This window comes from Pempheris klunzingeri, chromosome 2 (assembly GCF_042242105.1).
Source record: "Pempheris klunzingeri isolate RE-2024b chromosome 2, fPemKlu1.hap1, whole genome shotgun sequence".
Lineage (NCBI taxonomy): Eukaryota > Metazoa > Chordata > Actinopteri > Acropomatiformes > Pempheridae > Pempheris > Pempheris klunzingeri.
Window position 1 is genome coordinate 31,180,009 of NC_092013.1, and position 12,674 is coordinate 31,192,682.

The 12,674-nt window shown below is 46.8% G+C and overlaps 1 protein-coding gene across 1 annotated transcript; it reads left to right on the forward strand.

Annotated features, from left to right (window-relative positions):
- Window positions 1-9,029: 9,029 nt before the first annotated feature.
- On the forward strand, window positions 9,030-12,253 carry setmar (SET domain and mariner transposase fusion gene). Its single transcript, XM_070851643.1, has 2 exons — window positions 9,030-9,087; window positions 11,410-12,253. Exons 1-2 carry the CDS (start codon window positions 9,046-9,048, stop codon window positions 12,205-12,207), a joined length of 840 nt encoding a protein of 279 aa, XP_070707744.1. The 5' UTR covers window positions 9,030-9,045; the 3' UTR covers window positions 12,208-12,253.
- Window positions 12,254-12,674: the final 421 nt, after the last annotated feature.

The window sequence follows — 12,674 nt, forward strand, 5'->3', positions numbered from 1 at the left end:
AGTCCTTAGTGCAGAAAAAGTCATTATAGTAGGTGACTTTAATATTCATGTGGACAATGATAATGATGGTCTGAACACTGCTTTCATATCACTATTGGACTCAGCTGGCTTCTCCCAGAGTGTAAATGAACCCACTCACTGTTTTAACCACACCCTTGACCTTGTTCTGACATTTATTACACAAATTATTGCCAAATTTAAGGAAGTGATTCCTTCAGTATTTCAGCCAGTGTGTCTCTGTGCTATGGAAGACCACTATGCTAATCTTAGCCCCTCCCAAGTTGATTATCTGGTCGATAGTGCTGCAGGTTCACTGCGAATGACACTAGACTTTATTGCCCCTCTACAACAGAAGATATTTAAAGAAAAGAGACAAGCTCCCTGATATAATTCCCAGACTGGCGAACCTAAGCAATATTCGCGAAAACTTGAAAGGACATGTCGTGCCACCAAATGAAGACTCCCGCTCACTCTGGAAAGACAGTCTAAAAACCTATAGAAAGGCCCTCTGTAATGCCAGAGCCTCCTATTACTCCTCACTGATAGAAGAAAATAAAAACAGCCCTAGATTTCTGTTCAGCACGTTAGCCAGGCTGACAAAGACCCAGAACTCCACTGATCCTTGTGATCCTTTAGAGCTTAGTAGCAACGACTTCATGAGCTTCTTTAATGATAAAATTCTGACTATTAGAGACTAAATTCATCACCTCCTGCCCTCAACAGGCTCTGATCCAACCTCAGACTCAGGAACCATGGAAACAGCTGTTGGGCTTAATGTGCATCTGGACTGTTTTTCTCCACTTGATCTTCCTGAACTGGATTCAATAATCTCCTCATCCAGACCATCAGCTGGTCTCCTAGACCCCATTCCTACTGGGCTGGTTAAGGAAGTCCTGCCCTTAATTAACACGTCCTTACTGGATATGATCAATCAGTCTTTACTAACAGGCTACGTACCACAGTCCTTCAAAGTAGCAGTGATTAAACCTCTCTAAAGCCTACTCTGGATTCAGGTGTATTAGCCAACTATAGACCTTTATCCAACCTTCCCTTTCTCTCCAAGATCCTGGAGAAAGTTGTAGCCAATCAGCTGTGTAACTTTCTAAACTCTAATAGTCTATTAGAGGATTTTCAGTCAGGTTTTAGAGCGAACCATAGCACAGAGACACTGGTGAAGGTTACAAACCACCTCCTTATGGCATCAGACAGAGGACTCCTCTCTGTCCTGGTCTTGTTAGATCTGAGTGCTGCGTTTGATACCATTGACCATCACATCCTGTTACAGAGACTGGAACAGTTCACTGGCATAAAAGGAGCTGCATTAATTTGGTTACAGTCCTATTTCTCAGATCGATTTCAGTTTGTGTGGAGTGTGCAGGACTCTGCTCAGGACTTTTTATGACTCTGTGGTGGCGTCTGCAGTCCTCTATGAAGTGGTCTGCTGGGGAGGAGGGAGCACGGAGAGGGACAGAAAGAGACTGAACAGGCTGGTCAGGAGGGCCGCTTCTGTCCTGGACTGCTCCCTGGACTCCATAGAGGAGGTGTGTGAGAGGAGGACACTAACAAAACTCAAGTCCATCATGGACAACCCTCACCCCCTGCATGAGACTGTGGGGGCCCTCAGCAGCTCTTTCAGCAGCAGGCTGAGGCCCCCACCCTGCAAGAAGGAACGCTACCGCAGGTCATTTCTCCCATCAGCCATCAGACTCTTTAACAGCAGCATCACTGGCTGATGTTAATATACTGCCTACCATCCATGTCATTCCATTCCTGTCTAAAGTGTAAATATCCTATGGTGTAAATATTTATTTCATTTCATCACAACCATATATTTATATTTATATTTATATTTATATTTATATTTATATTTGCTATTTTTGTCTTTTCTGTTGCTTTGTTTTTTTTCACTCTCCCTGTTTATATTGTTGCTGCTGTAACAAGAAAATTTCCCCCTATGGGGGATCAAATAAAGAAAGTCTCAAGTCTCAAGTCTCAACAATGAGTCCTCTGTCCACACTAAGGTTAGACATGGAGTTCCACAAGGTTCAGTGCTTGGACCGATATTATTTACCTTATACATGCTTCCTCTGGGTAATATTATCCCAATTATACCCAATTATATTGATCAATAAAGCCTGATGAATCCATTCAGTTGGCTAAACTTCAAGTCTGCCTTAAGGACATAAAGTCCTGGATGAGCAGCAACTTTCTGCTGCTAAACTCAGATAAAACTGACTTTATTCTGCTTGGCCCTAAACACCTTAGAGACACCTTCTCTAACAACATAACTTCTCTGGATGGCATCACTCTGGCCTCCAGCTCCAGTGGGAGGAATCTGGGAGTTATCTTTGATCAGGATTTGTCCTTTAACTCCCACATTAAACAGATTTCCAGGACTGCCTTTTTCTGTCTACATAATATTGCTAAAATCAGGCCCATCTTGTCTATGAATGATGCAGAAAAATTAGTCCATGCATTTGTCACTTCTAGGTTGGATTATTTCTGTTCCTTATTATCAGGCTGCCCCAATAAGTCGTTAAAGACAGTCCAGCTGGTCCAGAACTCTGCTGCTCCTGTTCTGACCAGAACTAAGAGAAGAGACCATCTTTCTCCTGGCCTTGGAACAGCCCCTAGTTATGCTGCTATAGGCTCAGACTGCCGGGGGACTTCCCATGATGCACTGGGCTCCTCTCTCCTCCTCTTCCTCTCCATCCTGATGCTTCATGTGTCTTTAATGTCTGTTACTAACTTGGTATCTTCCCCGGAGCCTTTCTGTGCTTTTCTCATCTCTCAGGTTCTTCTGGATCCTGGTCCTGGTTCTCCACCCAACACAGACCCCAACAGAAGCCCCCCCCCCAAGCCTGGTTCTGTTCGAGGTTTCTTGCCATTAATATCTGATGCTGCTCATGTGGGGATTCTTGAATCCTTAATGTTGAATTCCTGAATCGTTGGGTCTCTCTTTTAATTAAAGAGTTTGGTCTAGACCTGCTCTTTATGGAAAGCGTCTTGAGATAACGCTGTTATGAATTGGTGCTATATAAACAAAGATTGATTGATTGATGCTGCCACAGCGCTGGGGCTACAATGAAGTGGAGGAGATGGTGGAGGGGGGGCTACTGCTGTAGTGGTGGGAGAGGAGATGGGTGAGGCTGTGCCAGCATGGGCAGGACAGACACTGGCTGCTGTGTCAAACCTATTGTAGAACGAGTTTAACTCTTTGGTCTAGTGCTCATCTGCTGTTGTCTGAATGTTTCTCTGCTTGTAGCCAGTGTCCTTATACCCCTCCACACCTCTCTGGTGTCTCTCTCCACATTCCTTTTGTAGACCTCCTTAACCTGCTTTAGAGTGTCTTAAAGTCACTGGTGATCCAGGGTTTATTATTGGGAACTATTGGGACGCTTCTAACACGCGCCGCGGTGCTCTCATTGGGTTTTAAAGCGTTGACTAGACTGGGCAGCTCTGACAGCTGCGGCACAACCATAACGCAGGCGGCCCCATTGGGTTTTAGCCTCGTTATTGTGTTAGCACATGTTTGTACATATTAGTACATGTTAGTTCATGTTAATACATATTAGTGTGTGTTAGTACATGGTAGTACATGTTGGTACATGTTAATGTATGTTAGTACATGTTAGTGTTTGTTAGTATATGTTAATACATGTGAGTGGATGTTAATACATGCCAGTGCATGTTAGTTCATGTTAATACATATTAGTGTGTGTTAGTACATGTTAGTACATTTTAGTGCATGTTAATGTATGATATTACATGTTAGTACATATGAGTACATGTTAATACATGCCAGTGCATGTTAGTATTTGTTAATGCATGTTAATACATGTGAGTGCATGTTAACGTGTGTTAGTATGTGTTAGTGCATGCTAGTTAGAGTGTGTTAGTACATGTTAGCGTGTGCTAGTACATGTTAGCGTGTGTTAGTACATGTCAGTGTGTTAGTACATGTTAGCGTGTGTTGGTACGTGTTAGCGTGTGCTATATTCATGTTAGCGTGTGTTAGTAGATGTTAGCGTGTGCTAGTACATGTTAGCGTGTGTTAGTAGATGTTAGCATGTGCTAGTACATGTTGGTTCGTGTTGGTGCATGTTGGTACATGTTAGTGTGTGTAAGCACAACAATTTGAAGACTTCAGGTTGGTTTGGTTGTGTCCCCAAACTGAATAGCTGAATACACTGTTCATGAGCTTTCTTGCAGCCTTTCCTGCAGGAGGATATGTAATTCGACTTGACGCTGTGGTTCTCATTGTGTCAGACGACACAATGAGGAACAGCTTTCCTTGCTCCAGATGAGCAGGTTGTTGGGGGTCTCACACAGTTGTCGTTGTCAGGGATCCTTTGGCTTTAATAAGAATGCACAGACACACACACATATACACACCAACACAAAGGAACTGAGCTTTGAGACTGGACTACAATTGGTTGGAGCCTTAATGAACCAAAGGAGCATATTCTCAGGGGAGATTATCAACAACAGTCCAGTACTCCCTCTGCTACTGCGCTGATTGACTTGGCCCCAAATTGGCCGGGATGCTTCTCCAGGCTTGTGAGGAAAGCTGCTCCATGGCCCGGTGGACGCATTCTTGTCTGGTCTGACACTGGAGAACAAAGGAAATTTTCAAAGGTTTCCCTCATCTGCCTTTGTCAGCTTGAGTGGGCATGATTATGATGAGCTGACCCCAGAGGTTTCAAGAGGCTTTTTCTGACTGCTTCACTGAGTTCATCAAAGTCCATCAAAGGCAGTGAAACAAATGGGATGCACGCGCAGTGAAAAATACCGAAAGAAAGAAAGAAAGAAGCACTTTAACCAATGCACAAACTTCACTGCATTCTAACTTCATCGGCGCACCCTGCAGCAGTCATCCCACGAGACTCCTGGTGCCTCCTTCTGCTGCCGGGCGACCACGGTGACAGCATGATTCACTCACATGACAAGACTTTGCAAAGCAATTAAGCAAGGAGTCAAGGGAGTTCATCAGCCTCCTGAGGCAGGCAACAGATTTAGCTCCTCACTCCAAGTTTGAAGAGTGAATGAAGTCTGATAAACATTTACAAAAAGACGAGTTAGTCAGGAGTGTACACAGCGAAACAAAATCTGGATTTCTCTATTAAAACAGAACACATACGTTCTATCATTCGTGTAGACCACAGGGGCACCCATTATTTTCCACAGACTGTGAGATGTTCCGCTTGAGATTATCACAGATCATCATTTTCTGAGAAATCAGTATCCAGTTATTTCTCACATTTACGTCAGCGTAAGAAAAAGCAACATGGTTTATCTAAAGTGGTAGTTATTTTGGGTTAATTAAGATTCATATTAATGATCAAATTAAATGACAAAACATACAGTGAGAAACAGGTTTACACATGTTCAGGTCCAGTTTAAGGCTTCACGTGTGCTCCAGTGTTCTTTCCCTATCATAAGAACAGCAGGCAGTTACTGAAGTAATGGTAAATGGTCTGTATTTGTATAGCGCCTTTCTAGTTATTTCAACTACTCAAAGCGCTTTACATGACATCCTCATTCACCCATTCATACAGGAGGAATGTAATTTGGAGGAGACTATTCTTTCATACTCATTCACAGACTGAAGCCATGCTTCAGGAGCAAGTTGGGGTTCAGTGTCTTGCCCAAGGACACTTCGACATGTTGACCCTTAGGAGCTGGGGATCTGATTGAGGGACGACCCACTCTACCACTGAACCACAGCCGCCCAAACACTTCTTACAGGAGCAGCAAGAACTGCAATGCATAATCTCCAGCAATCAATGCACAGCTTTCACAAATCATACCAGTCAGGCGCGTTGCCTGTAAAGATGTTGAATCTCTCAAGACACTCCATTCTTCCAATCCAATCAATAGCCTTTGTCTGTTTTTCCACTTGCCCCTCTCTAGGTCAGAGTCTGTGCTGTAAATGGGCTGTAATAACCAGTGGACTATCACTGTCAGCAGCCTGCATGCTGTGGAGACACAACAGATTGTCTCACCTTGGACAATCTGTCTGCATTTAGTCTATTCTATTCCATTCTATTCCATTCTATTCCATTCTATTCCATTCTATTCCGGCAGGACCAACAGCTGACAGCAGGACAGCAGGAGGAGCAGGAGACCACAGCAGACCACAGGAGACCACAGCAGACCATAGCAGACCACAGGAGACCACAGGAGACCACAGGAGACCACAGCAGACCATAGCAGACCACAGCAGACCACAGGAGACCACAGCAGACCACAGCAGACCATAGCAGACCACAGCAGACCATAGCAGACCACAGGAGACCACAGCAGACCACAGGAGACCACAGCAGACCACAGGACTGTGCACTTTGGTATTTCATTTGCTTGATCTTAAGAAAGTAAGTGCCAATTGGCTTCATCATCAAAGAAAACTTCTTTACAGTCTTCTAAGCAGCTAAGAAACTTTAACCAGCTTAAATGCCCTTTCAGGTGTCTGGCACAGTGCCGGACTGATCCAGTGTGCTGCTGTTTCTCTTGCTCACTGTGCCCAGCATCAGCCCGGACCTGTCCTGTCTGGCCCTGCCATCTGCAGGACTTGTCACAATACTGCAGGCGTGTGCCTGAATTCAAGATTCAAGATTCAAGATGTTTATTTGTCATGTGCACAGTAAGAACACGATGGTGACACTGAGCAATGAAATTCTTACTTTGTTCGTTTCCCTCCACATAGACACAAGAATATAAAAATAGAAAAACAATTATAAATATAAAAAAAAGAGGGCAATGTACAGAAGAATAATTTAAAAGGATAGTGCAAATATAGTGTGCAAAAGGTAGTGTGCAAGTATTTATGGTTGCGGAGGTAGTGTGGTTCACAGCTTATGACAGGTTATATGTATTTATTTAAGAGCCTGATGGCCTGTGGATAGAAGCTGTTTTTCAGTCTTGTTGTTCTGGCGGTGGCGCTCCTGTAGCGTCTGCCAGATGGAAGGAGTGTGAAGAGTGTGTGTTGTGGGTGTGTGCTGTCTCTGATAATGTTCTGTGCCCTCTTTGTGGCACGGCTGTCGTATATGTGATGGAGTGGTGTGAAGGCTGCTCCGCAGATGTACTGTGCGGTTTTAATGACACGCTGGAGAGCCTTCCTCTCCTGAATGGTACAGTTCCCATACCATACTGTGATGGAGTTGGTCAGGATGCTCTCCACTGTACATCTGTAGAAGTTGCTGAGAAGTTCGGTGGGCAGACCGAACTTTCTCAGCTTCCTTAAGAAGTACAGTCTCTGTTGAGCCTTCCTGATGATGTGCTGTGTGTTGTGAGTCCATTTGAGGTCTTCACTGATGTGAGTGTCAAGGAGTTTGAAGGTTTTCACCCTCTCCACCTCAGACCCGCTGATGAAGAGTGGTGCAAGCTGCTCTTTCCTCCGCCTCGGATCAATGACCATCTCTTTAGTCTTCTCAGCATTTAAAGAGAGATTATTTTCATGGCACCAGGATACCAGCTGAGCCACCTCTTCCCTGTAGCCTGCCTCTTCTCCACCGGTGATCAGGCCAATGACTGTCGTGTCATCAGCCTGATGACCTGTTGCCAACCTTGACTTTCTGGGGTCTGTCTGTGAGGAAGTCCAGCACCCAGTTGCAGAGGAGGGGTGTTAGTCCGAGGGTGAGCAGTTTCTCAGCCAGTCTGCTTGGGATGACCGTGTTGAATGCTGAGCTGTAGTCAATAAACAGCATTCGGACGTAAGTGTCCTTCTTTTCGAGGTGTGTGAGGGCTGTGTGGATGACTGTGTTGACGGCATCGCCGGTGGAGCGGTTCTGACGATAGGCGAATTGCAGGGGGTCCAGTGTGTCCGGGACAGCCTTCTTTATGTGTGTCATTACTATTTTCTCAAAGCACTTCATCACAACTGAGGTGAGTGCAATGGGACGATAGTCATTCAGGCAGGTAACTGTTTTTTTCTTGGGGAGGGGCACTATGGTGGTGGATTTGAAACAGGTAGGCACAGATGAGTGAACGAGGGACAGGTTAAAGATGTCCGTAAACACTTCCGCCAGCTCTGAGGAGCAGACGCTCAGAACTCGGAGCTCTGCGCTGCCTCTGTTGGTGTAATCTCTCTGCGTCGGTCAGTGTTGCGGGCGTAGAACTCATTCAGTTCATCTGGCAGTGTGTTGTTGTTGCTGCTGGTCGAGATGATGTTGCTCCTCTGTCGGAGGTCAGTGATGTGATGGAGGCCTCTGGAATCAGAGTTGTTATAGTGAATGTCCTGCTGGGAGCTCTGCTGGTGCTGAGTGATGAGGATGATGGTGAAGGACCGAGGACCAGAGGGACAGACAATACATAGAATATACTCAAATGGTGTCTTCTGGAGCAGCAGCATCACGGCAGCAGAGAGGACGAGACTAAATAAAAGCCAGCTCTGTCCTGAGCTGCAGCCTCGATCCTGTGGAGGTGGTGGGTGACAGGAGGATGGTGGCGAAGCTGTCATCGATCATGGACAATGTCTCCCACCCCCTATATGAGACTGTGAGAGCCCTGGAAAGCTCCATCAGCGACAGGCTTCGTTACCCACGATGCGCCAAAGAGAGGCATCGCAGGTCCTTCCTCCCTGCTGCTATCAGACTTTACAACCAAGCCTGCTCCCAACATAAAGAAAAAACAAAAAGTGCAATATCATGTGCAATAGCCTTTTTTCCCTCTCATTCATCATACAAATTACAGTTTTTATATATACTATATTTTTTTCCTCCTTTTTTTTGTATCTTATTTGTTTATACTTTTATCCAGTATTTGTGTATGTGTGAACTGCTGCTGACTGTGAATTTCCCCACTGTGAGATAAATAAAGGCTAATCTATCTATCTAGAATAAATCCCTGGAGGTGACCCTCCCAGCACCGTAATAACACACCTACACCGCTGGGGGGAGCTGGTCTGATATCAAGGTACCGGAAGTCCGGTCCCAACCGAAGACTTCCGTGTTTATTTAGCTGGTCGCAGCCGCAAAGCTGGATCCGGACATGGACCGACAGTCTGGGGAGGACCTGAGCCGTGACCTGGAGCCGGTCCCCGTGCTCATGGAGCGGACTGTAGCCGCGGCGCAGCCACCCGACTTCCAGGTAACGTTACGGAGCGCGCGCCTCTCTCAAGTTAACGCGTTTAGCGACTGGAAACCGTCCGCCATGTTTTAGTGACGTCAGAGGCGTGCTGCGACTGAGACGGTGATCTCTGACCGGGACCTGAGACCAGAACCTCTGACCGAGACCTGAGACCAGAACCTCTGATCGAGACCTCAGACCAGAACATCTGACCGAGACCTCAGACCAGAAGCTCTGACCGAGACCTGAGACCAGAACCTCTGACCGGGACCTGAGACCAGAACCTCTGACCGGGACCTGAGACCAGAACCTCTGATCGAGACCTCAGACCAGAACATCTGACCGAGACCTCAGACCAGAAGCTCTGACCTGGACCTCAGACCAGAAGCTCTGACCGGAACATCTGACCGAGACCTCAGACCAGAAGCTCTGACCAGAACATCTGACCGGAACATCTGACCGGGACCTCTGACCGGGACCTCTGACCAAGACCTCAGACCAGAAGCTCTGACCGGAACATCTGACTGGAACATCTGACCGGAACATCTGACCGGGACCTCTGACCGGGACCTCTGACCGGAACATCTGACCGAGACCTCAGACCAGAAGCTCTGACCGGGATCTCAGACCAGAACATCTGACCGAGACCTCAGACCAGAAGCTCTGACCGGGATCTCAGACCAGAACATCTGACCTCAGACCAAGTCAGGACCCCTGACCAGGACATTCAGCCAGCTGTCTCTCTCACGTGTGCTGCTTTGGTCCGGCTGTGACACTGACAGCAGGAGACAGCATGTCCTGAGCCCCCCAGTCAGAGGGCTGTGTGGGTGACCTCACATGCTCATCTAAACAGGCTGTGGCCCCTCATTCAAACCATACTGGGGCGATAATGAGACTAAAGCTCAGAACGCTCTCAGGGCTCCAGCAGCTTTAGAGGTGTCAGACGGGAAAGGACCAAACAATTTCCAGTCATCAATTCAGCCTTCCACCACCTTAAAATATAGCCAGAATTAAAGGATGTTTGTCTAAACAAGACACAGAAACATGTATTCATGCATTTATCGTCAGCAGGCTGGACTGTTGCAATAGTGTCTTCATGGGTCTTAATAAAAACTCGATCAGACAACTGCAGCAGCCAGAGTCCCGGTGTTCACCAACACCAGGAAGGTGGAGCACATCACGCCACATCTTAAATCCCTCCACTGGCTTCCAGTGTACCAGAGGAGAGATTTTAAAGTCCTATTACTTGCTGGTTTAAATTACAGGTTTACTCAGTGTCCCCAGAATCAGAACCAAGCAAGGTGAAGCAGCTTTTAGTTTCTCTGCTCCTCACCTGTGGAACAAGCTTCCTGAACACCTGAGCTCTGTTGAAACTGCAGTGCGCATTTAAATCAATTACTGTTTGCTGTGGCTTTCCAATAATAGAGCTACATAACTTCTTTTAATTGGTAACTTAACTACAAATATATTGTCTTTTAATGCATCCTCCCTTAAGCTTTAACTATTTATTTTCTTGTTTTTATTATCTTTTACATGCAATTTGATGTTTCTGTGTCTTGTTTTTATTGTGTTCTATGTCCCTGTAAAGCACTTTGAATTGCCGTGTGTCTGAAAGGTGCTCTACAAATGAGTTTGTCTTGCCTTGCTGAGAAAACCTCTGACAACCTGGTGGTCTGTCAAACGCAGTGCACTGTTTTACCAGCAGATGGCAGCAGACGCTTAGAGGCTGCAGCCCCCCATGTGAGCACAGAGAGTCAGGACTGGCTGTGCTCGCTCACTCTGCAGGCTGCATCAGGATGCAGGGTGAGGGGTTTAAAGGTCACTCTGTGGCTGGCTGGGGGAGCTGTAGGTGGATTTTAAAGTAGCTTGATGGGTTTCTTGTTGAAGGTTAGAAAGCTGTGCTCTCCCATCAGTGTAAATCATTGGGGAACCCCAACGGTTATTCGAAAAAGGATTGTAGATTGCAGATTGTTTTCTTGGATAAATGTTCAGTCTACAAAATGTCTGTCACCGTTTCCAAACGTTCATGCTGGTGTCGTCAGATACCATGTGGTGTCAGTCCAGAGCACAGATGGATTCAGTTCGCTTCCACATGAGACAAAGAAAGTGGTGAATGTTTGAGTCTCACAGGAAAAACAGACAAAAACTCTGTTCAGTCTTCAAAATGGCTGACGACTAATTTTATGTTGACCTGCTAATCGATTTTTCAATCAGTTGTTTCACCTGCACATGTAAAAGTTTAAGTTTAAGGCATTCTGGGTACTTTGACCCAGTGGGCTTGTTCTTTTCCACACTTCAATCTGTCACAGCTTTGTTGGACTCTGACTGCTCTTTGTTTTTCAGTACTCTCCAGGCAACATTCAGGGCCCCGGATGTCCTGTGGACCCCAGTGAGGTCACCCTTCCTGGATGCTTATGTCGCTCCGTCTCCTGCCTCGCTGAGAGCTGCTCCTGTCTACAGACACACGGGCGGGCGTATGATGGCGCCGGCACGCTGCTGCAGCTCGGCACAACGCACTCCGGTTACAGCTTACCTGTGTTTGAGTGTAACGCCCTCTGCACCTGCAGTGACGCCTGCTCCAACAGAGTGGTGCAGAGAGGGCTGAGACTCAGGCTGGAGGTCTACAGCACCCAGAACAGGGGCTGGGGGGTACGGACTCTAGAGCCAATCCCACGCGGGACGTTTGTGTGCGAGTATGCAGGGGAGGTGATCAGTTTCGAGGAGGCCAGACGCAGACAGCTCGCCCAGAGGCCTGAGGACAATAACTACATCATTGGTTTAAGAGAACATGCAGGTACAGAGTCCACCACTGAGACGTTTGTGGACCCGGCTGTGGTGGGAAACGTAGGCCGCTTCCTCAACCACTCCTGCCAGCCCAACCTGCTCATGCAGCCCGTCCGTGTCCACTCGGTGGTTCCTAGACTGGCACTGTTTGCTGGAAGGAGCATTGAAGCACAAGAGGAGCTGACGTTTGACTACTCAGGACGACACAGTAACCGAGCTCCTGGAGAGCTGCTGTCCACACAGACTGGCGCTGCCATGCAGGCCAGTGGGACACATGGACTCCAGAGGAAAGAGTGCTGCTGTGGGGCCGACGGCTGTGCTCGCTTCCTTCCTCTGGATTTATCCATCCTCCACTGAAATCATTACATTTACTCTCATGTCATGTTTTTAGCTGAAGGTCAAGAGGTGGATTCATGTCTCAAGGATGGACAAAAGATCTTTGTGATCCTCATGTTCTTTGTTCCTCCATTCATGTGAAGTCATAGTTGGTCTCACCACCCAGGACCGCAGCATACAGCCGGTTAGTGGTATATAAAGATGGACGACTCGACTCCTCCACAGACTGTATGAAGACGACTCGACTCCTCCACAGACTGTATGAAGACGACTCGACTCCTCCACAGTCTGTATGAAGACGACTCGTCTCCTCCACAGTCTGTATGAAGACGACTCGTCTCCACAGACTGTATGAAGACGACTCGTCTCCACAGACTGTATGAAGATGACTCGTCTCCACAGACTGTATGAATACGACTGTATGAAGACGACTCATCTCCACAGACTGTATGAAGACGACTCGACTCCACAGACTGTATGAAGACGAC